Source organism: Epinephelus lanceolatus, chromosome 16, assembly GCF_041903045.1.
Source record: "Epinephelus lanceolatus isolate andai-2023 chromosome 16, ASM4190304v1, whole genome shotgun sequence".
In the NCBI taxonomy this organism is placed as follows: Eukaryota; Metazoa; Chordata; class Actinopteri; order Perciformes; family Serranidae; genus Epinephelus; species Epinephelus lanceolatus.
This window is the reverse complement of record NC_135749.1, coordinates 1633427-1654777: the sequence shown is the minus strand read 5'-3', so window position 1 is coordinate 1654777 and position 21351 is coordinate 1633427. Positions and strand designations below refer to the sequence as shown.

At 44.3% G+C, this 21351-nt stretch overlaps 1 protein-coding gene across 2 annotated transcripts in view; it reads right to left on the bottom strand.

Moving 5' to 3' along the window:
- The window catches only part of gabbr1b (gamma-aminobutyric acid (GABA) B receptor, 1b), a 136135-nt gene that overhangs the window by 6208 nt on the left and 108576 nt on the right, over positions 1-21351 (bottom strand). For both annotated transcript variants that reach the window (XM_078175582.1, XM_078175581.1), the window contains exons 16-21: positions 17051-17201; positions 13090-13222; positions 8642-8758; positions 6776-6883; positions 4473-4566; positions 3856-3983 (exon numbers count right to left, since the gene is read on the bottom strand). In XM_078175582.1, coding sequence (XP_078031708.1) covers positions 3856-3983; positions 4473-4566; positions 6776-6883; positions 8642-8758; positions 13090-13222; positions 17051-17201 — 731 coding nt within the window. The remainder of the gene's footprint in view (positions 1-3855; positions 3984-4472; positions 4567-6775; positions 6884-8641; positions 8759-13089; positions 13223-17050; positions 17202-21351) is intronic.

Below are 21351 nucleotides of genomic sequence, written 5' to 3'. Positions count from 1 at the left end.
CCAGGATCAAACTAATTTGTTTCAGAGAGAGAGTGCGTCTGACAGGCCAGTCGTTTAGGAAGAGCAGACCAAAGCAGGAGGACGAGAGAAAACACGGAGATAAACACTTTGTCTCTCTGAACCAATTTGCATTTCACCCACTCAGTTTAGGCTTAAATTGGGTTCAGTGCATAATGGATAATCCTCAGAGATGAATTAAAATACGACAGCAGGAATGAAAATCACAGAATCAGCCGTTCTGGAGATGCTTCTGATTAAAAAGCCACTTTGTGTGTGTGTGTGTGTGTGTGTGTGTGTGTGTGTGTGTGTGTGTGTGAGACCGGCTGGAAAGAGAATGGCGTTTCAAACCAGCAGCAGACGCCTCACTTGTCTCCTAAATTGTCATGCAGAGCGGAATACTTTGCGATTTGTCGAGTGAAATGTGGTTGCATTGAAAGAACTTCTTGTTCTTGGATACACATTAAAAAAGCTCAACAATCGACTGCTTCATCTGGCGCCGTGACAGAGCGGACAGGCCCGGCCAATTATAGACACACAGAGCGGTGTGTCTTTGAAGAACACTTGAGGGGAGAGTGTCAGATATATTCACACTGAGCAGCTGAAAATCCTTCAGGAACCTGGTCACAGTCAAAGACAGACTGAACACAAAGGAAAAGAGCTGCTGCACTGACAGTATTATGTGCTGGATACAGCTTATCTCAGATTTATCATTATCATGATAACAGAACATACTTTAATTATTAATCTCTGAAGGGGACATTCAATGCCTTCACTCTGTTGTCACACACACACACACACACACACACACACACACACACACGCACAAACAGGACCTGTACATGTATTAGATGGAGAGATGTCAGAGTGCCTCGGGACCCTGGACAGGCACCCTGAGCAGTTGGCAGTTCGTTGCTTTGCTCCAGGGCACCTTAGAAGTGCCCTGGAGGTGAACTGGCACCTCTTGTGATAGTAAAGGTTGCCGACTCCTGGCTGAGCTGTTCAGTTATTGGTTTGTCATTTTTTATGCTTTTTTTTTTGGGTAAATAAAAACCCAGGTTTTTGTCAACAACTCCTGCGGCCTTGTTGCCTCAAGGCTTGGACCCTAGCAAGTACTTTTTTGGTGAATCAAAAAAAATCTACCAACTTGTAAAACCCTGTGTCCACCGAGCAGTTCAGTTCAGTTTGGGACGTCTTGTTTTTGTCTCCACAGTGAAAGTTGTGGATGGTCCCAACAGAAGCGTTCCTTAGCGTCCCCATGTTTGGTCCCCCCTCTGTTGGGGTACCTAGCACACAGATCTGGTACTAAAAGGTGGAGCTGTGAACACTGCAGTCTGATTGGTCAGTAGAGGACGCTCACTCTGGTTTCATGTAACCTCTGTTCATACATCAGTAAACTACAACTATAAAATGAAAGAGAAAAAAATCACTTCATTCACTGGGCCGACTGCCGGCAACTTTTAAGGTGGAACGTTAACTTGTAATGTTACTCAATGCATGAGTTGATGACGTGAATCCATCAGCACACCTTAAATTTCACTGTGACAACTTTGACCATCGCTTCAGTTTTTATATGACACACACTTTTAGTAATGACTTTAAAAATATAGATTAATTTGGAGCGGATTATGTGAAGGTCATATATTCTAATCCTCACTTCCTGTGGGCTACAGCAACAGTAAACCCCTGAGCTTGCCTGAGAAGGACTAAATGCACAAAGCTGCTATTTTTAAATATCCCATGGAGAGAGACTCTCACTGCAGCCTGTTCTATTTTGTTGTGAAAATGTGGGCGTGCAGCCTCGTTCTGTGGACGATAAACCAGGTGCAGACTTCCATCTGTGTCACCGCTGATGAGGAAATACAGCGAGTGCTGGACGGAGCAGTGAGTGACAACAACCCCGCCCACATTTAAGAGGACTGTCTGAACACACCGAGGGTCTAGGTACCATGTCTGAAGGCTTACTGCTGGTTCCAAAGGTGCTGGACTGAAAGGGTTTGGTGGAGACGGGCTCATGTGTGTTATGCCATCATGACAGCAGCACAGGAAGACACACTCAGGAAGAAGCGAGGACGGAGCATTTTGTTTGTGGGGGAGCTTCAACTTCTCTGTACTAATCGCTGTGGGAAATTTGGCTCATTTTGATTTTCACTGTGTTTGAAAGTTCGGTTTTCTCCCTCCAAGCTTCACTTTGACAGCTCACAGACTCACCTGTACCTGACCCAGGGGGAGTCTGGCTGCTCAGATTATTGTTTTGTCTGTTAAATGTTAGAAAAAATATTATAATTCCAGTCACAGTTTCCAACAGCCTGAGGTGGGAAACTCAAATTGTTTTGTCGAACTAATAGTTGAACACATAAAGATATTTAGCATTCTGTGACTGCATTAGAAAAGCAGAAACTTTACCAATGAAAGGCTGGAACAGGGTCGTATTTGGTGCTGAATATTATTTACCTGAAAAGTTACTCAAACAATTAATTATCTGTCATCTGACGTAAATAATCAAATAATCATTGCACTTATATTCACACACAAAAAGAAGCCAGTGCGTGTGTGTGTGCGTGTGTGTACAGAACAGACTGTGAAACATGTATCTGTGAGGGATTCTGACATGTGACTTTATTCCTGATGATGAGGACACATCACGGCACTGTCAGTTCAGGTCTCTGTGTTTTCTGGGCACGCTGCAGAGCCTCGTGCACGTGACGCTGTCGTCATTTGGTGCACACATTCCCGGGCTGCTGCAGAGCCCACCAGCCGGCTTCGCCCTCATTTAAGCCCCACAAATTGGGCTGGAGGTGAGCCTCGCCACCAAGGACGGCAGAGCTTTCCAGCAGACCGTGAAACGAAAGAGGAGAGGTCGAAGGAAAAGTCAACTCGCCGGCCGAGCGAGGCTGTGCTGGTGAAGGATTGGAAGTGAAAGACCAAGTCTGCAGACTAACACAGCGCCTGCAGAGCGGCACACCACTGACAAACACATTAGTCTGGCTGCCAACAGCTTCAGCCACAAACACAAACACTAATCAGCCTCTTCATATGGTGAAGATATATATATATATATGTATATCTCCAGACAGAGAGGCAAGCTGCCCAGGCTCAGAGCTCAGGAACATTTCCTCTCCAGATTTATTTCGGAGATCATCCTACAGTGGTACATCACTGGAAACACTACGCAGACCGAGGGTCTAGGTATCATGTCTGAGGGGTTACTGTTGGTTCCAAAGGTGCTGGACTGAAAGGGTTTGGTGGAAACAGGGCATTTTATTCCATTTCTGCCAACAGGTTCCCCCTAAAGACGACACACTGGACGTTTAAGTCGAAAAGGGTTCAGGAATATGATCAAAATGACTTGTGGGCGCCTCCTCTTAGAGGTTTTCTGGGCACGTCCAGCTGGTAGGCGGCCCTAGGGTGGACCAGAACACACTGGAGGGAGTATATCTGGCCTGGGAACGGTCCTCCAGGAGGAGCTGGAAATTGTCACTGGGGAGAGGGACGTCTGGAATACTTTGTTTATCCTGCTGCTCCTGTGATCCAGCCCCAGATAAGTGGATGGGAATGGATGTATGGACAGACGGATGGATGTATGGACAGACGGATAGATGGATGGATGGATGTATGGACAGACGGATGGATGTATGGACAGACGGATGGATGTATGGACAGACGGATGGATGGATGGATGGATGGATGGATGGATGGGTGGATGGGTGGATGGGTGGATGGATGGGTGGATGGATGGATGGATGGATGGATGGGTGGATGGGTGGATGGATGGGTGGATGGGTGGATGGGTGGATGGATGGTCCTTTCAGTCACAGGCTTCAGCATACACACACATACAGAACTCAGTGAACTCACAGCGACGTTATAGATGGCCATGCCCACAGCTCGATGGTCATTGATCTTCTCCGTGGAGATGGACTTGGTCTCGTAGGCCAGGAAGATGCCGAGCAGCAGCATTAAACCTTTATAACCATACACCACACCTACAGAGACGGACGAGACGGCAGCTGTGAGGAATGATGGGACCGTCTGTGCTGCAGCTCAGTGCACACAGTGCTCACAGAGTTGGTTACAAAGTTTTTAAGAAGCTATACCAGTGATTTAGCATTTTTTCAAATCACACTCTATGTTACACCGATTTTCTGACTTCCAGGGGGACAGTTGTGCCAGGTCTTGAAGTCACCATGACTTGAGACTTGTTTGAGATGTAGCCTATTGGAAATAATTAATCACATCTCATAATTTGGTAATGAACCTGCGTCGCCAGGAGGCTGAACCACTGTGCTATCAGCTATGGAAAGAAAGATAGTTTGATGTGATAGGCTGGACTGTTGATCTTAGAAACAGCAGTCAGTTTAGAAGCAGTTTGGGATTCGGTGATATGAGAAGCACGAAGAAGAGCTACTATATTGTTTTATAGAAACAGAACTGACAGAAATAGTGATGAAGGAGTCGGTTGATATTCTACTGACCCAGCCAGGTGTTCATCTTCTCTGAGCTGCAGTGCTCCAGTAAAGGCTGGATCAAAACATCCAGGTCTCCTTTGGGGGCTTCTGTGGTGAATTTCTGCGGACATACATACAACATGAGGACACAGGTGAAGAACAGAAACACGCCACAGCTTCAAGAGTAGAAATCAAAATGTATTTACTTAGATGAGTCTATTTTTATGGAAACCTGTGACGTCTGATATTAAGATGAAATTATTTTATCAAAGTGAAATTTCAGTTTTCATTGGATGCACATTACTGGATGTTTTGCCGATATGCTGATGACACACCGATGTTGGCACGTTGGCCGATTCTGATTCTGTTCATTTTAAAGCTGGTATCGTCCGACAAAGATGACGTGCCGATATTATCGTGCCTCCCTAATTATAATCTAAGAATAAAACATTTTTAAAACCAGTTTACATTATAATTTACATGCCTCAAAATGCATAACCACCGCCACATGAAAATATATCAAAATATTTCATTAATTAATTAGTCCGTTGACAGAGAATTAAATTATTTTTCATTTTGTAAGTGATTTTGTAATTTATTATGCAAACTATTCACTGGATTCCTGATTCTCAGACTTGGAGATTTCATTTTTATTTTGATGGCCTCGATTGTTAGTTAAAGCTAAGGTTGTAACGGTACAGCGATTACAAGGTATGCGGTGATAGTAAAATTCACAGTTATCACACCATGTACATTCGCTTATCTATGATATTGTAAAATAAACACACTTAGACGGAGAATCTAAACTTAATTTTAGTTATTTTCAAAACAGGGAAGATTTCTTACACACACTTCCAGTAACAAAATGGTTTCAAGTTTCAGTTATAGTAATAAAAAGTCTGTTCAACCAAAAATAATCCGTCCAATTTAACTTCAAGGCTCTCTCTGACAGACAATGACATAAATTTTGTAACACCGTGGTGCCTTTTCTGAGACGGTTATCGTACTGTAAAAATCTCGTACTGTAGCTCTATAAATAAAAATGAAAGCTTTATTCACAGAATCAACTTAACATTTCCTTTTACTCTTGAGCATAATCTAATCTAATTTAACATTGACTACAATCAAATTTCAAATTGAATTTTGTAATTAACTTGAACCACTGAACCATTACCAAACTGAGAGAATTCTGCCATTCAAGAAATGTTCTAGAAAATTTAATTGTTGACGTGGCTATTCTTTTTACTTTGTCAGTAATTAAAATATGTAAATAACAAACATCATGCACATAAAATAGAACTTGAAACTGCACTCAATAATTACAGATTTTATTTTAATATTCTAATTATGTCGATATATCAAATACTTTACAGTCGTAGATAAAGTTCCACTTATAAGTGCATTTGATTAAAAAAAAAAAATTCAATTTCAAAAAAATTATTTTCATTTTTTTTTTGAGCCAGTTACAAATAAATAGCACTATTGTGGGATTTAAAAAATGAATCAAAAAATAACAAACAGATTAACTGATAGTCAAAATTATAGTCAAAGCTTTATTCATAAAATCAATAAATTATAATTATTATTATAAATTATAATTATTATTAATTATTAAGCATGAGACTGCTGTAATGATAATTAAATCTCGTTTAAAACTGTTTTTTCTTTTTTTTTCAATTTCAAATTGACAGAATATTTACACTTTAAATTCCTATCTGAAATTTTGCAGTTAAACTGAACCATCAAATAAATATAAAACTGACATTTAATCTGTGATGCAGAAACTTAATTAGATTTGATTTGTCTTTAAATTTCACAAAGAGACCTGAAAGAATCTGACCATTTAGAGATTTTAATATGAAATGTGCTAAATTTATGACATCATTCCAACTGAAATGTTGAGGTCACACATTGTTTTCCAGTTTGAAAATAATGACATCCATTTCTCATTCAGCAGTGTTATGTTTAGGAGCACACTGAAAATCAATTTTCAATTATTATTTATTATTTTTATTGCCATTTACACAGTAATTCAGAAAATAAAAATTGATTTTGAAATGTTTTGTCACACTCCATGCACACAGAACAGACACTGACATTTTATTTTGATTAAATGATTTTATTTTTATATTGACAGTCACAAGCTTCCATAAATATTTATCTAATTATTTATTTATCTACTTGTTTCATTATTATTATTATTTAGTTTCTTATTTAGACGCACCAAATACTTTACAGTTGCAGATAAAGTTCTGCTCATGAATGAATTCAATTTTTGGAGGAATTTAAAATGTTTTGTCTCTTCTTACAGAGACACTGGGGGATCATACCTCCACTGTGATATGTAGAGGATCCACGATCTGCCAGATCATGAGGGACAGGACGTCGATGCCGAGCAGGACGCCGACGGTGGCGTAGAGTTTCCACGGCTCCAGGTGCTGCGGGGAAACAAAGGGGGGGGGGGGGGGGGGGGGGGGTGGTGATGGTCACTGCGGCAGCATGGCGAGGGATCAGGAGGAGGCACAAATCCTCTCTTTCTGATTTTGTGAGGGAGGGATTTATGAAGCCATAAATAGACCAGCCTAAGCTGGACGAGAAAACAATGATCCATCACTAACTGAAGCCAATTCAATCTGCCCTCAAAGCACCGGGCCGTGACAGGAGGAGAGACAGAGGCACCACACTGATGAGAACACACTGCCTCCTCTCTCAGTCAATAAATAAAGGTGTTCCTTTATGTATTCAGACGACACAGAGATGTGTGGGAACAGGTCCAGCACCATAAAGTGCTTATTGATTCTGCTGCATTATTCCGCAAGATGAGAGTTTCTGGTTTTTCAGCTGCGGTGAATATTCTTCACTCTGCAGCTGGTCCTTGTTAGAAAGCAACAGCCAGGGGCCTCGTGGTCGGAGAGCTGTGGAGCCTACTGCTCTGTATGTTCAGGAAATTACTGTCATATTGGACACATGAAGTATTTACATCCAGTGCTAATGTTTGCAGAGATGCAGTTTCTCCTTCATGTGACAGTGAGAGCAGGGTAGATCTGATAAAAACTATGACAAACTCTATGTTTCAATTTTGTTGACGCAGTTATCTTCAGATGCCACATGAACAACAGGCTGGGAAACTCCAGTAAATAGTCTGCACCAGGATGTTTGGGTTGGTGCGAGTTGTGAGCTGTAATTCAGCAGTAAATAATCAGCCGTGTGTGTCTGACTGTGGATGGTGGAGCTGCTGAATGGATTTGTGGAGTTTGTTAGTTGCAGCGGTGGCAGTTAGCAGCTAGCTCTGCTCGCAGCCAGCGGCCGCTGGACTGAAATGACCTTGTGACAGTTTTTCTTTTAGTTGTAGTGACTCCTACATGGAGTTCAAGACACCCAAGGAGGATCCTTTGGAGGTTTGATGGTGGTGGAAGGAGCATGCTAACATGTTTCCTAACCTGGCAGTGATTGAATGTTTTCACCATCTAGTCAAAGAGAGCCTGGGGGGGTTTGATCATGGTGCAGCTTTGACTTGGACATGATGACAGTAACAGGTTGGTTCTGGTGCTGAGCTTTATGGGTATGGGTGTGATTTTAACAGTGGATCTGTGCAGGTCTCTGCTCTGTAGCACAGTTACAAACGTTGCCTTTGCCTGAAGGGTTAAAGTGAACTTGATGAACTAATATTGCATCATCTCCAGCGGCGGAGCTTGACGAACTTGACGAACTTGACGCAGCCCTGGATAAAATAATCCCGCCTGATAGGCTTCCTCCAACTAAGGACCTTCATAAATATTCAGTGACAGGCTGAATCTCTGTGCTCTCGCCTCACAGCAGGAGCATCCGCTCTGAGACGTCCTGTCTGACATGTCCTCTTACATACAAGAGACGAGGAAGGGGGGTGGGGGGGGCTCGGAGAGGCCTTTTACCACTGGGGCCGACTGGAGGAGTTCAGCGGGCAGGCAGCATGACAAATAGATGCTACACAATGCTCAAGGGCGAGCAGTGGGCCGACTGCAGCAGCAGGGCAGAGAGTAAATGCAAAAAGATAACACATGATTGGGGAATACATCATCTCCAGCGGCGGAGCTCGCCCTTGAAGGGGGTGATGATGAAGTGAAGTCTAACCGCGCTCGGCTCGGCAGCGATGCACCCGCTGGACTTAATTGTTCACTGCTGGAACATAAACAGTTTTGAATCCCGGCCGCACTTACCTTCCTCCTGTCCTTCTTCTCATCCTTCTTGGTGAAGACGGTGTGGACCCACCAGATCTTTGTGAACATGCTGCCGTAGGCGAGGCTGAAACCCAGGCCGAGCAGCCACAGGCGGAACTGACGGAGAAGAAAAGACAAGAAAGGCTTCATAATTAATCTAATTAATATATCAAACAGATTAATCACATCAGCTCCTCAGTCACTCTCCGTCGTTAAGCCTGTTTGAGTTTAATAGCCTCTCAGAAATGACCTTGAAGTGAAAATAACCTTCTCTCCAACTGTCCTCTGTAATAAAGGAGTCACACTGTCTGTCTTTACTGTGGTGGACGAGACTCAGACATCAGACAGAAGAGGAGAGCTCAGAGACTTAAAACTCCAGAACACTGCCAGGCTTTAGACCAGAGATTTTCTGAGAAGGGATTTGTTTTGATCTCCTCTGGATAGGAACCACACTCTCATGTGTCAGAGGTGCCAAAAATCCACACTGATATCATCATCATCATCATCATTAAAAATAATAATAATTATCTTACTGTATAATGACGAAATCTGTGTGTGTGTGTGTTCCATGTTTTTCTCCTCACTGACTTGGTCAATCCATGTGAAATTTGGCACAGTGGTAGAGGGTCATGGGAGGATGCCAATGAAGCAATATTACATCAATTGGCCAAAGGGGGGCGCTATAGCAACCCATTGAAATGTCAAACTTTGAATGGGCATACCTCATGCCCCGTATGTGGTAGAGACATGAAACTTTGCACAGAGATGCCTCTCCTCATGAGGAACACATTTGCCTCAAGAACCCATAACTTCCGCTTATATAGATTTTCCGCCATTTTGAATTTTTTGAAAAACACTTCAAATGGATCTCTTCCTAGGAAGTTTGAGCGATCTGCATGAAACTGGGTGAACATAATCTAGGGACCAATATCTAAAGTTCCCTCTTGGCAAAAGTTGGAAAACTTACTAAAACTGAGCTTCTATAAGGCAATGAATATTGCGGAGGGCGTGGCTCATCACATAAAGGTGTATAACATCTCAAGGGTTTCACCCATCACCACGCAACTTTGTAGGCATATGACCACACATAATCTGAGGGGACCCCTCCATTATTGACCCCATCAAACAAAATGGGGGCGCTAGAGAGCTCATTTCTTATCTAGGCCTAACCGCCATATGGATTTTTACTAAACTTGGTAGATATGTAGAACAGGACGCCTCAAGGTGACTGGAGAAATTTAACTCTAATTGGCAACTGGGTGGCGCTATAACAACAGAAAAATGCTTCAAAATGGCTAAAATGCGACCGATCGCTGTGGCTCCCGCTGTGGACCAGTGTTGGTGTTTTCTAATGTTTGGTATGACTAAGTCATGGTATGGTATGCTGTACATAATCACGGAAACTGTCAGTGTGTCATTCTGTCTGTCCCACGTTTTTCTACTCACTGACGTGGTCAATCTATGTGAAACTGCACATAGGCATTGAGGACTGGCATAGGTAGAAGGTGACAAAGCTACCAATGGCTATGGACTAGTGATAATAAATTAATAAAGGGCAGTTTAAGCACTGCTCTTCACATAAAAATAGTCATCATAAGATCATAGAGTTGTAAAACCATAAATCATAAAATCCAGTAAGATACAACATTTTAAAAGAGTTGCAGCAGCGTGAAGCATAAAAAGAAAGAGTTTCAGATCTGTATGAGGAGAGTCAGAGTGAGTTAAAGTGAACAGACAACCAGGTTTACTTCGATAAAGATGACCTGCTTGGCACCACAGCAGGCCTCTGATTGCGACAGGCCTTTATTTGTTAAAACATGGAGCCACACCAGGCTGGTAAAAGGGACTGGGTGTTAAACTGGTGCCAGGCTTTAACTTAAGTTTTACAGTAGTTGAGGACGCTCTCGGTTTATACACGCCTGACATATGTGGAGGCATGGGGTTACACATCATTTAATCATCACATTTAATGTACACTTTATATCATTTACATTTTCAGGACCGCCATCTGCTGTACGTAATACACTGACCACAGACCCACTTAACAAAATCTGAACTCTCCTACTATGACAGCTTTATTGGTAGTTTAATGAATGTCTTGTAGATGTGGGTGTGGTTTAGGCAGGTGTTAGGAGGCGGGGTCAGCACTTATGTCACACCTGGGGGTTGGTGGCATTGACTCATTAGGTGCTGGGGAGGTTTTTGTGCTGAACAGGCATGCCATGAGGAAGATGATGGAGGCAGAACATTCTGAGGACAAAAACAGACGGAGGAAGCATCTGACACTCCACCATGAGTCATCCATGTTGACAGACCTTCACTCTCAACAACCACGAAGAGGGCGGACTGGGCCGAGGGAGGTGTCCAGTGGAGAGCAAGAGCCTGGTGGAGAGTCGACCACACACAGATAGGAAGGACCACACTCACCCAGGGAAGTCCAGGTACATGTGTCACGTCTAATGCATCATGTAGAGAGAGGCACTAAGTTACGAGCTTGCTAGCCTCAGCTGATGCAGTCCCACGAGCCTGGTTTAGCCCCACAGTGTAACAATCCCTTTAAGGTTTGTGGTCCCCTCGAATATTAATATCTATACAATAAACACAAGTAACAAGCCAATAATGAATATCTGAGACTCTGAGCACACTGACGCTCTGCAGAGAATGATTTCGAACCCTCTCATCACACTTGACGTCTCGTAGTTTCACTTACACGAGAAACTTTTTAGCTCCGGTAAAAAAACGAGCTGTGTGGAAACCAGAATCAGCAGGTGTTGTTTGTTGTTGAGCGCATTAAAGTCGTGGTCGCTGGGGGGGAGTCCAGCAGGGATCCACTCTCATCGGCTTTAGAGGAACAGTTTTAGAAAATACACTTATTAGCTTCCTCAGAAGAATCTCTGATCACTCTGGTTCATCTGCTCCAAAATCTGCTCAGTCTGGGGCGAAGACTCAGAGGAGGTGGGCCGGCGAGGTAAAGCTGGAGCTGCAGGTCTGCAGACTGCACTGATTACAGAGTCTCTGAGGCTGCAGACACAGACCTAGATGAACTCTGACACTGTGACATCTTGTGCTTCAACTAAAACCTTCTGCACCAACAACAACAATAAATCCTGCTTCACAACAAAACTCAGTGGGCGTCACCAGACCTACAGAGGTGCGGACAGACTGCCGTCCAACCAGGCCAGAGACACGCTGACAGGAGAGATCAGAGGAGCAAACAGGAGCTACGCTGAAGGCTTAAGAACAGGAGCGTGTCAGCGTGGAGGAGCCTGCGGGACACATCACTAATTAAATGAAATGATCCCCTCAGACCCGTCGACTGGCCGACGACCTGAGTGTTTTTCACTGCTGGTTTGATTGGTCCACCTTTACACTCCTCACCTGCTCCGACATCAAACAACCACCTCCTCCTCTCACTCCTCCCCGCTGACCCCCGGCCTGCTCTCAGTGAGGAGGATGTGTGTCGGCTCTTTCACAGACACATGAGGAAGGCACCAGGCTCAGACGGCGTGTCACCCTCCTGTCTGGAAGTCTATGCTGATCAGCCAGCCCCCGTCTTCACACAGATCAACAGATCACTGGAGCTGTTTGACGTCCGCTCCTGCCTCACCCGTCAGTCCCTCAGAAACCCTCCATCACAGGATTAAAAGACCACAGGCCGATCGCTCTGACGTCTGTGGTTATTAAACCCTTTGAATTAAGTTGGAGACTGGTGTTGGTCCAGCTGAAGGACATCACAGGACCCCTGCTGGGCCCCCTGCAGTTTCTGTACCTTGCAAACAAATCAGTGGATGATGCACCAGAGTCAGGTACCCGATGGTTACCCAAGAAAAAGCTGTGGAACTGGTAAAAATATGTACATACACACACATTCACAGGCACAGATGTGATCCATGTGTCAGTGGATCACAAACTTCCTGACAGACAGGAAGCAGCAGGTGAGGCTGGGAGGATCACCTCCACCACAGTCTGCACCAGAACCCCCCGACGGCTGAGTACTCTGCCCACGGCTACTCTCCCTCCACACCACCGTCTGCACCTCCACAGATCAGACTGATAAACTCCCTCCTCCAGTATCTGGACACCTTTGAGCACAATTTGAAAAACATTTAAATAAAAAAACAACTCTATCAATAAACATAAAATGACTGATGTGATGATTTGGACAGACGGACAGTATCAACTGTTTACTGTCAGGGATGATAATCCTTGTGTGCAGAGCTGCTTCCAACAGTAAACGCTCTGCAGTATGTTTGAAATCAATTCAATTCAATTCAATTTTATTTATAAAGCCCAATATCACAAATCACAATTTGCCTCACAGGGCTTTACAGCATACGACATCCCTCTGTCCTTATGACCCTCACAGCTGATAAGGAAAAACTCCCCAAAAAAACCCCCTTTAACGGGGAAATCAAACCACTGTGTTTGGAGCGACTTTCAAAGCGTACCTGGCAGACGACGGGGAACTGCCTCCTGTGGACATGTAGGCCGTCGATGCCCAGAGGGAAGACAGCAGCCAGCGCCATCATGCAGCCCACTGCAGTCATGTTGTTCAGGTAAGGCTGAGAGTTCTGGATGTACCTGCAGCAGAAGCAGAGACGCATTTATGTTTCTGTAAACATGCACATCGTCATAAACAAATACATAAACAATAGACTCATACCAGAGTGAGGAGAATAATAACAGAGGGAGGATTCAGGATCTATAGATGGTGCCAACTGTTTCTGAGTGTAAGCTGTGTCATCATCTTAAACTACAGCTGACATTTCGAGTGCTTTCATTGCTTTAACCAACACTTGGCTGTTTCCAATGACACAGATCTTATTCTTCAACCGTTCCCAGGCCGAACACTTCAACTATCATTTCAGCTCTGTGGACCAGTTTTCCATGGACCCTCAAATCTCCGTCCTCAAACACTCTTTTCCTGAGCCTGCCGAGGCTCCACTGGCACAGCTGAGGTGAAGGTTGACCTCAAGTTCTTTTAGGTACTGTTAATACTCACATACCAACTGACACTGACACTGCACATAACTGAACCACATCCAGCACTTCCTCTTTAACCAGACATTTCAACTGCTGACATCAACTATGCTTCAAAAACACTTCCAGCAGTCACACATCGACGACTCTTACACAGGGTCCAAAATTAACATCCACCAAATGCCAAATGAGGTAGATTTTCCCTTTGCTGAGTCAATCTATGAGGGCTCACTGCCACACTGGAGGGTAAATGTTTGTACCAAAATATTCATGTAACAAACTGTGCTTAGTCTCTGCCATGTTTTGGTATTTTTCAGGGATGCGCTCTCCTGCTGTCTACAAAGGTGTTTCCATACTGATGGAATGGTGGTGCCACAAGCTGATCGTTTCCAGCGCCTCTGGTTCAGTTGTACAGGACATCAGCTGATCCACTAAAATATCACTTGCCGCAGGTCTGATCCTCTCCTCTATTAGGCTAATGTCTAGCTGAGGGTAATAAGTTGCCCCCATTACATGAAAGTATAAAATAATTACACAGAGGCTTTTTAGTCTAAATTTTGGTCCTCAAATAGAGTCACTGACTGAAACCTCATGTGCTTTCACTGTTGAGTCCAGGTCAGACCAAAGATTTGTGACGAGATGAAACAGGTTTAGAACGTTGCAGAGAAAAGTGTCAGCGGTGTGAACTGGCCGGTCTGAGCTCGACTCAAGCCGGCTGATGGTGTCACCATGACCGTGGTCACTTCCTGTCGACGTTACAGATCAGAAGCACAGAGAGCTGTTGACTAGAGATGATACGCCGTCTCATGGCGGTCACTTCCTGTCGACGTTACAGATCAGAAGCACAGAGAGCTGTTGACTAGAGATGATACGCCGTCTCATGGCGGTCACTTCCTGTCAACGTTACAGATCAGAAGCACAGAGAGCTGTTGACTAGAGATGATACGCCGTCTCATGGTGGTCACTTCCTGTCAACGTTACAGATCAGAAGCACAGAGAGCTGTTGACTAGAGATGATACGCCGTCTCACGGTGGTCACTTCCTGTCAACGTTACAGATCAGAAGCACAGAGAGTTGTTGACTAGAGATGATGCGCCGTCTCACGGTGGTCACTTCCTGTCAACGTTACAGATCAGAAGCACAGAGAGCTGTTGACTAGAGATGATACGCCGTCTCACGGCGGTCACTTCCTGTCAACGTTACAGATCAGAAGCACAGAGAGCTGTTGACTAGAGATGATACGCCGTCTCATGGCGGTCACTTCCTGTCAACGTTACAGATCAGAAGCACAGAGAGCTGTTGACTAGAGATGATGCGCCGTCTCATGGTGGTCACTTCCTGTCAACGTTACAGATCAGAAGCACAGAGAGCTGTTGACTAGAGATGATACGCCGTCTCATGGTGGTCACTTCCTGTCGACGTTACAGATCAGAAGTACAGAGAGTCGTTGACTAGAGATGATGCGCCGTCTCACGGTGGTCACTTCCTGTCAACTAGCAGCTTTTTACAACGTTGCAGAGCGTTGACAGTAGTTGTTTGTGTCAACTCGTCTCATCATGGGTCCTTGGTCTGAGCTGGGTTTTACACTTCAGCTGCTTTTACCAGCTACATGTCAACTGACACTTCACTTGATTATATTCTTCAGCTCCTCACTTTCATCTCCACATTTTGGAGGATTTACCTTGTCTTTATATGCAAGAGAAGAAATTTAGACCTCCTCAACACACACACACACACACACACACACACACACACACACACACAGTTACCAAAATAGAAAAACAAAACTCTCTGGGTCAGACTGAAAAAACAGATTGCACAGGCGTGCTATGACACACACACACACACACACACACACACACACTATCAGGCACAGACGGATATTTGTGTCTGTCATAGGCTCTGTCTCCGAGGGCCGGGGCGCGCGCACACACACACACACACACACACACACACACACACACACCAATCTCCTCGCTGTCATCCTCCTGCTGTCACCCAGTCCAGATATTAGCTGTTTGTCAGGAATATAAAGTCTGGATTCAACTGTCTGCTGCCTCACACACGCCGCTCTAACAGTCACTGTCAACAGTCAGACTGAGCTCTGTAAATATTACACAGATTACATCGCCTCAGGAATGCATCATATCAAAGGTGTGCTGTTGTCCCCGGCTCAGTGTGGGTCCTAAAGAAAGAAGGTGGATTACAAAAAGGAAAAACTAAGGCTCACAGACTGAAGCCTCCAGTTTAAACTGGTTTGGCCCGGGATTGCTTTGTGTCTTTTACCTGACTCCACCTGTGTTATGTCCATTTTAACTGTCACATAATTGATTTTTTAAATATATTACCTACTAATTTGTCCAACTTGATTCAATCCTTTGATCATTTTTTTAATTTTTGTTACGTGACACTTTTGTGAATGGTCTCTGTGGTCCCTCTCACACACCAGATATTACCAAATACTGTGTGAGTATTGTGTCCATCTGTAAATGTCCTGTCATGTCTGAGTGAAGCTCAGAGCAGCAGTAACCTACACCTGTCTGGACGTCATTCTAACAAGTAGGTAAAGACAGCGAAGCAGAACGATCTATGTCTGAGACGGACTTCAGTCCAGTATTCAAACTTTAAATGGACTTGAATCTTGATATGATCTTAATTGATGTCTATGATTGGGGAGCTTTGATTTCCAACTATAATTCAACATGTGTCCAATGCTGGAAGGTTGAGGTCAAGCAGACGTTGGGTTTTCATGGATATTCAATTTTGAATCCCAACCACATTGCAACATCTGTCTAATGTAGCCAATGTTGAGTATTGATACCAGCCCCATTTTCATTTCCAACAAAAATTCAACACCTGTCCAACGCTGGGTTTTGACAAAGATCTGAATTTGAATTCCAACCAGAATGTAACATCAACCCAACCTTGGGTTTTGTCTTGATCCCGGTTTTCATTACCAACAAAAAGTCAACAAATGTCCAATGTTGGAAGATTGAAGTCAACCCAAGGCTGGGGTCTGACATCAAATTGAGATTAATGGGGCGTCGGTGGCTTAGTGGTAGAGCAGGAGCCCCATGTACAAGGCTGTTGCTGCAGTGGCCCGGGTTTGAATCCAGCCCGTGGCCCTTTGCTGCATGTCATCCCCTCTCTCTCCCCCCTTCTCGACATCTGTCCAACATTGGAAGGAAAACTTCAGCCCTAATTTAATAGATATCCCGTTTTGAATTTCAACCACTATGCAACGTCCATCCAATGTTGGAATTGATGCCGCGCCAACCTTGAGTTTTGACGTCAACCTCATTCTCAAAAAACTCTGCTGGAAGTTGATGTTGAGCCAACTTTTCGATGCCAAACTGATTTTTATTTACAACCAAAACTGGACATCTGTCCAACGTCCAGCGTCTTTCTGACATCACATTGAGGGTTTACCTGACATTGCTGTTGTAGATGTTGAAGGTGAGGCAGACGATCCCCAGCAGGATTCCCAACCCAGCAAAGACGGACACAGACACAAAGATCTTCTGGGACAGGTAGCGAAACTCCTCGATGACCACCGTCTGGTCTGCAGGCGGTCCTGATCCTAGAAAACACAGAGGAGCAGATGAGAAGGATGAAGACACTGTAAGGAAAAGAGACGAGTGACAGAGGTGAAGAAAAGCGTGTGAATAAGAAGAGCAGAAAAGTGAAATGCATCTCCAGTGTTTGCTCAGACGACTGGTGTAACTACCAGCACAGTGTCCAGCCACATCTCAGCCTCCCATGTCCCGTCAAGGTTTGTAGTAAATCACACCCAGTCACTAAGTGTGTGGCGCCACCGCCAAGGTTCATTTAATGTTCAGATCACAGCTGGCACTAACGGGTCGGGCGCACAGCCACAGTTCAGGACTGAGAAAAACACTTTCACTCCTCGGTTCATTTCATTCATTGACCTCCACCTTGCATTATTCATGAGCCATTTCCTGATTTTACAAGAAACATTTGTATAATGAGGTGCAAGGTCTGTTCAACGAGGTGCAGGGCTCAGTGAAATGAGGCTGTACAAACCTGAGAGACGCACGGGCATAGTTATGTGTAATATAAAATCATCAGCTGTGGAATAAATCTATAGATTGTTTCACCTGAAATGAAGACGGCCGGCACAGCTCCCGAAATCAAGGCGGTCATTCAGTTTGTGATAACAGCATCAAATCTGGTCCATATATGGCTTTATATGTGTAGCAGACATTTAGATATCAGGGCTCTGCAGATGACACTCTGATTCTGACTCTAATGACCATGGCGGCAAAATCCAGTACCAAATCCAAAACCGTTTAAAATTCTCAGATTTATGATTTACATTTAAATCACATTATATTTCATCTATGGTCGCTATCCCAAAAGTGTAATTGTCACACACATTGTCACCCAGGCTGAGAGAATCTTACGAGACGCAAACACCGCTCTCGGTCGGTGTGTCAAGCTCATATGTATTAAGTATGAATCCTGGGTAATAGTCCTCTAACCACGAGCACACATTCTCACACTGGGAACTCTGTTCTATCTGACACAGCCCGATGAATGAACATCCTGTCGCAACAAAACATCATCCCGGCCATACTGAACCTAAGCAGCCAAAGGTTAGCACCCGTAGAGAGAATTTATTCAAATATTATTAGCTTAAACTCACTGACATCATAAGTAACTGCATGAAAGGCACTTCTAATATAAGTGAAGACTGAAGGTTACGATACTGTAACCCTAGTTCTATTAGCACAGGCGGAGCTCCTTGGGTAATGTTCCTACATTCTCACACTGAGAATTACATAGATGTAGCCGGCTGCCCATATACATGCAGACTGTATGTAGTATATAGTGTGTAAAGAAGCCGATAGCTGGCGTCAGACATCCTACACCATATTTAGCAAACAGCGTAGAAGTGACAGGGCCACAATCCAAGGATAGCAGAGGAATAACCTGCCTATCTCTAACCTGAACTCCAGCCAGTCACACTCCTCGTGCCTAAACCGTACTAATCCAACCAGTGAAGGTGATCTTGGGAGAGTAAGGCAGGTCATTCCTTCACTATCCTGGGATTTGCAAATTTGTGACAGGGCCCCGAGGTAGAGGGCTAATAGAACTAGGGTTACAATATCGTAACCTTTACACTATCTCACACAGGCTCCGCCCTCTACTGGACTCTTTGTGTACAGTGGGTGGAGCCTGATGAGCGAATGTCCTGCCATGACACAAAGCTTAGTCACTGTACGTACACGTAGAAATGTAACGCCTGCGAGGTTTTGCAGAAATATACAACACCAAGGTTTTCTCCTGGCGACTGGGCCGTACAGAGACGGACTACAGGCGAGATCAATGTTTTGCTCTTCCTGGGCAAAATGTTGCATCATCACTGACACAGCTCACCCACACAGATCTTTCACTGGTTGCAGGATCAGGTAAACACTGGTGAGAATCAGACTTCACTCTGTCTCTGAGGATTCATGGTTTCATTTACAGTTACACCTTTTGATACTGGACAGTAACCGGATCCACCCAAGACCATCACTTGGCTCCAATCATTCATCACCATGTGGTAAAGGATGCACCGGATACTGTGCGTGTTGCAGTGAGTAAAACATGCCATGTGAGAGTAACCACACACTGGAGGTGTCGGTCAGGACCGACTTCATTTCTAATGAAAAACACAACCTGGTGTGACACTGAGTGTAATAACAACAAGCCGCCCCTCAGCGCTCAGCCATCAATTAATCAATTAGTCTGCGTGTCAGCTTTACAAATACAACCTGCCCAAAGCAATTACAGCACATAACAGGCAGCATATGCAGGAGTAAATTACAGAGTGTAAATGAATGCTAAATATAAACAGAGCAGGGAATCCTACACGGCTGTGATTAAAGGAACCACATCAGGATCAGGATCAGGATCAGGATCAGGATCAGGATCAGACTGGTGCTGCTGATATCTGACCAGCAGTGTCTGATCACCGGGGCTGGACTGGGACAAAGAGTCGGCCCTGGCATTTTAACCAGTCTGGTCAACCACAGTCAATCACGCACATACACAGCTCCAGATGTGTCAGTGACCAGATACATTGATAATCAGCATTAAGGTAAACTATCAGCTCAAACTCAGACCTGGCAGACGCTCGGTGCACCTGTGCTCCGATCAGGGCCAGAAAACTTCCGCAGTCCCCAGTGTGTCGTTACACATTCTAAACATCACATTTGCTTTAATTATTTTAAAAGCCGCAGAGAGGGCTATTGATTTACTGATAAACTGAAGAGGCCTGTTTACATCCACAACAAATGAGCCTCTGCACCAACATCAGCTCCGCTGGTCTGAGGAGAACCTGTGGTTTTATAGAGAGCACGGGGCAGCAGACACACTCAAGTCTTTTTACCTGATACTATAAATAATAATCCTAAACATTAACACACGTTACAGTGACGTTGTTGATCTGACAGACAACTTTTCGGACATAGAGTGATTTCCAAGTATAAAATCAATTTCACGTTTACATTTTTTTTCTCATTTCCTCACGTCAGTCTGAGCTGTGTAAATGAAAACAATAATAAGAAATAATATTCTCTTTGAGCTACAGAAGAACACGCCGTCACGTTCAGTTCGTTCAGTGTTCTGTCGTCTCCTCTGTGCTCGTCTTGTCCGTGTCACTGTCATCGTCATGGAGAAACTCATTTGCTTCTTTGTCCAAATCAAATTAAAATGTTGATCAAAACAGGAAGTGTCGCAGTCTGAGTCCATCGACATGGCACGGCTCCACGGCTGCACAACCGTAAACTTTTCCGTCTGCGCCGGCATTCTCGTTCAGTTTACAAGCTGCTACATTTCTGTAAATATTTTTCTTGCAGTTTCCAGCAGATCTTCTTCTTCGTTTCTTTTTGGACACGGCAGACTGTTCTATTGACAAGATGTGTCACAGCGCCCCGTCTTATAACAGTGAAGACAGGGATCGATGGAAACCAGTGGCGGCTGCTGGTCTTTCAAACAGGGGAAGCTCACTTTAAGTTTACATCATAACATGTGTCATATTGTAGCGAGGCAGTAACTTATAAAAGGAACATTTAATTGAAGCCATTTTTCAACCACACTCATGCCGTAGAGCCACAGCAACACACACCTCAGAGATTTTCAGATGGGTTTAACAGTGTAAATGAGCTGTATGGCTTATGGAAATCAGGAACTCTGGACGGCACTCTGTCAGAAGACTCCACTCACTGATGCCGGTGTGTATTTCCAAAGTGCTGTCAATCACAAAGGGGTTCAGCCTTTAAGACAGTTCCTCCAATCATCACGCAGACACCGAGCGTCCTCTCCCGCCTACCGCTCCATCAGGTCCCAGGGAAGCTGAGCCTCCCTGGAAGTGACGATCTTGTCACATTTATCCAATGAGCGTCTCACTTTGCTGCATGAACAAAACCTGCTCAGCGCTGTCTCATAGGAATGCTTGGAGGCTCCGCGTCCACCGTGCTGACACGAGAATGTATGACAGGGAGGTCGCGTTTGAAAACTGGTGACAAACAGCTGACGTTTGAACATCATAGTCGTGATGTGAAACGCATCCTAGCGCATGTTTAATGCAATGTAAATTCTTGTTTTAATGTAAATTCAATAGTGCATATTTGACCATTTCTTCTATGAACTTTTAGGGGACGTTCAGCCTCCCTTGTTGTCTCAGAGCAATCAGCCCTGATACAACATCTCGTCAATGGCAG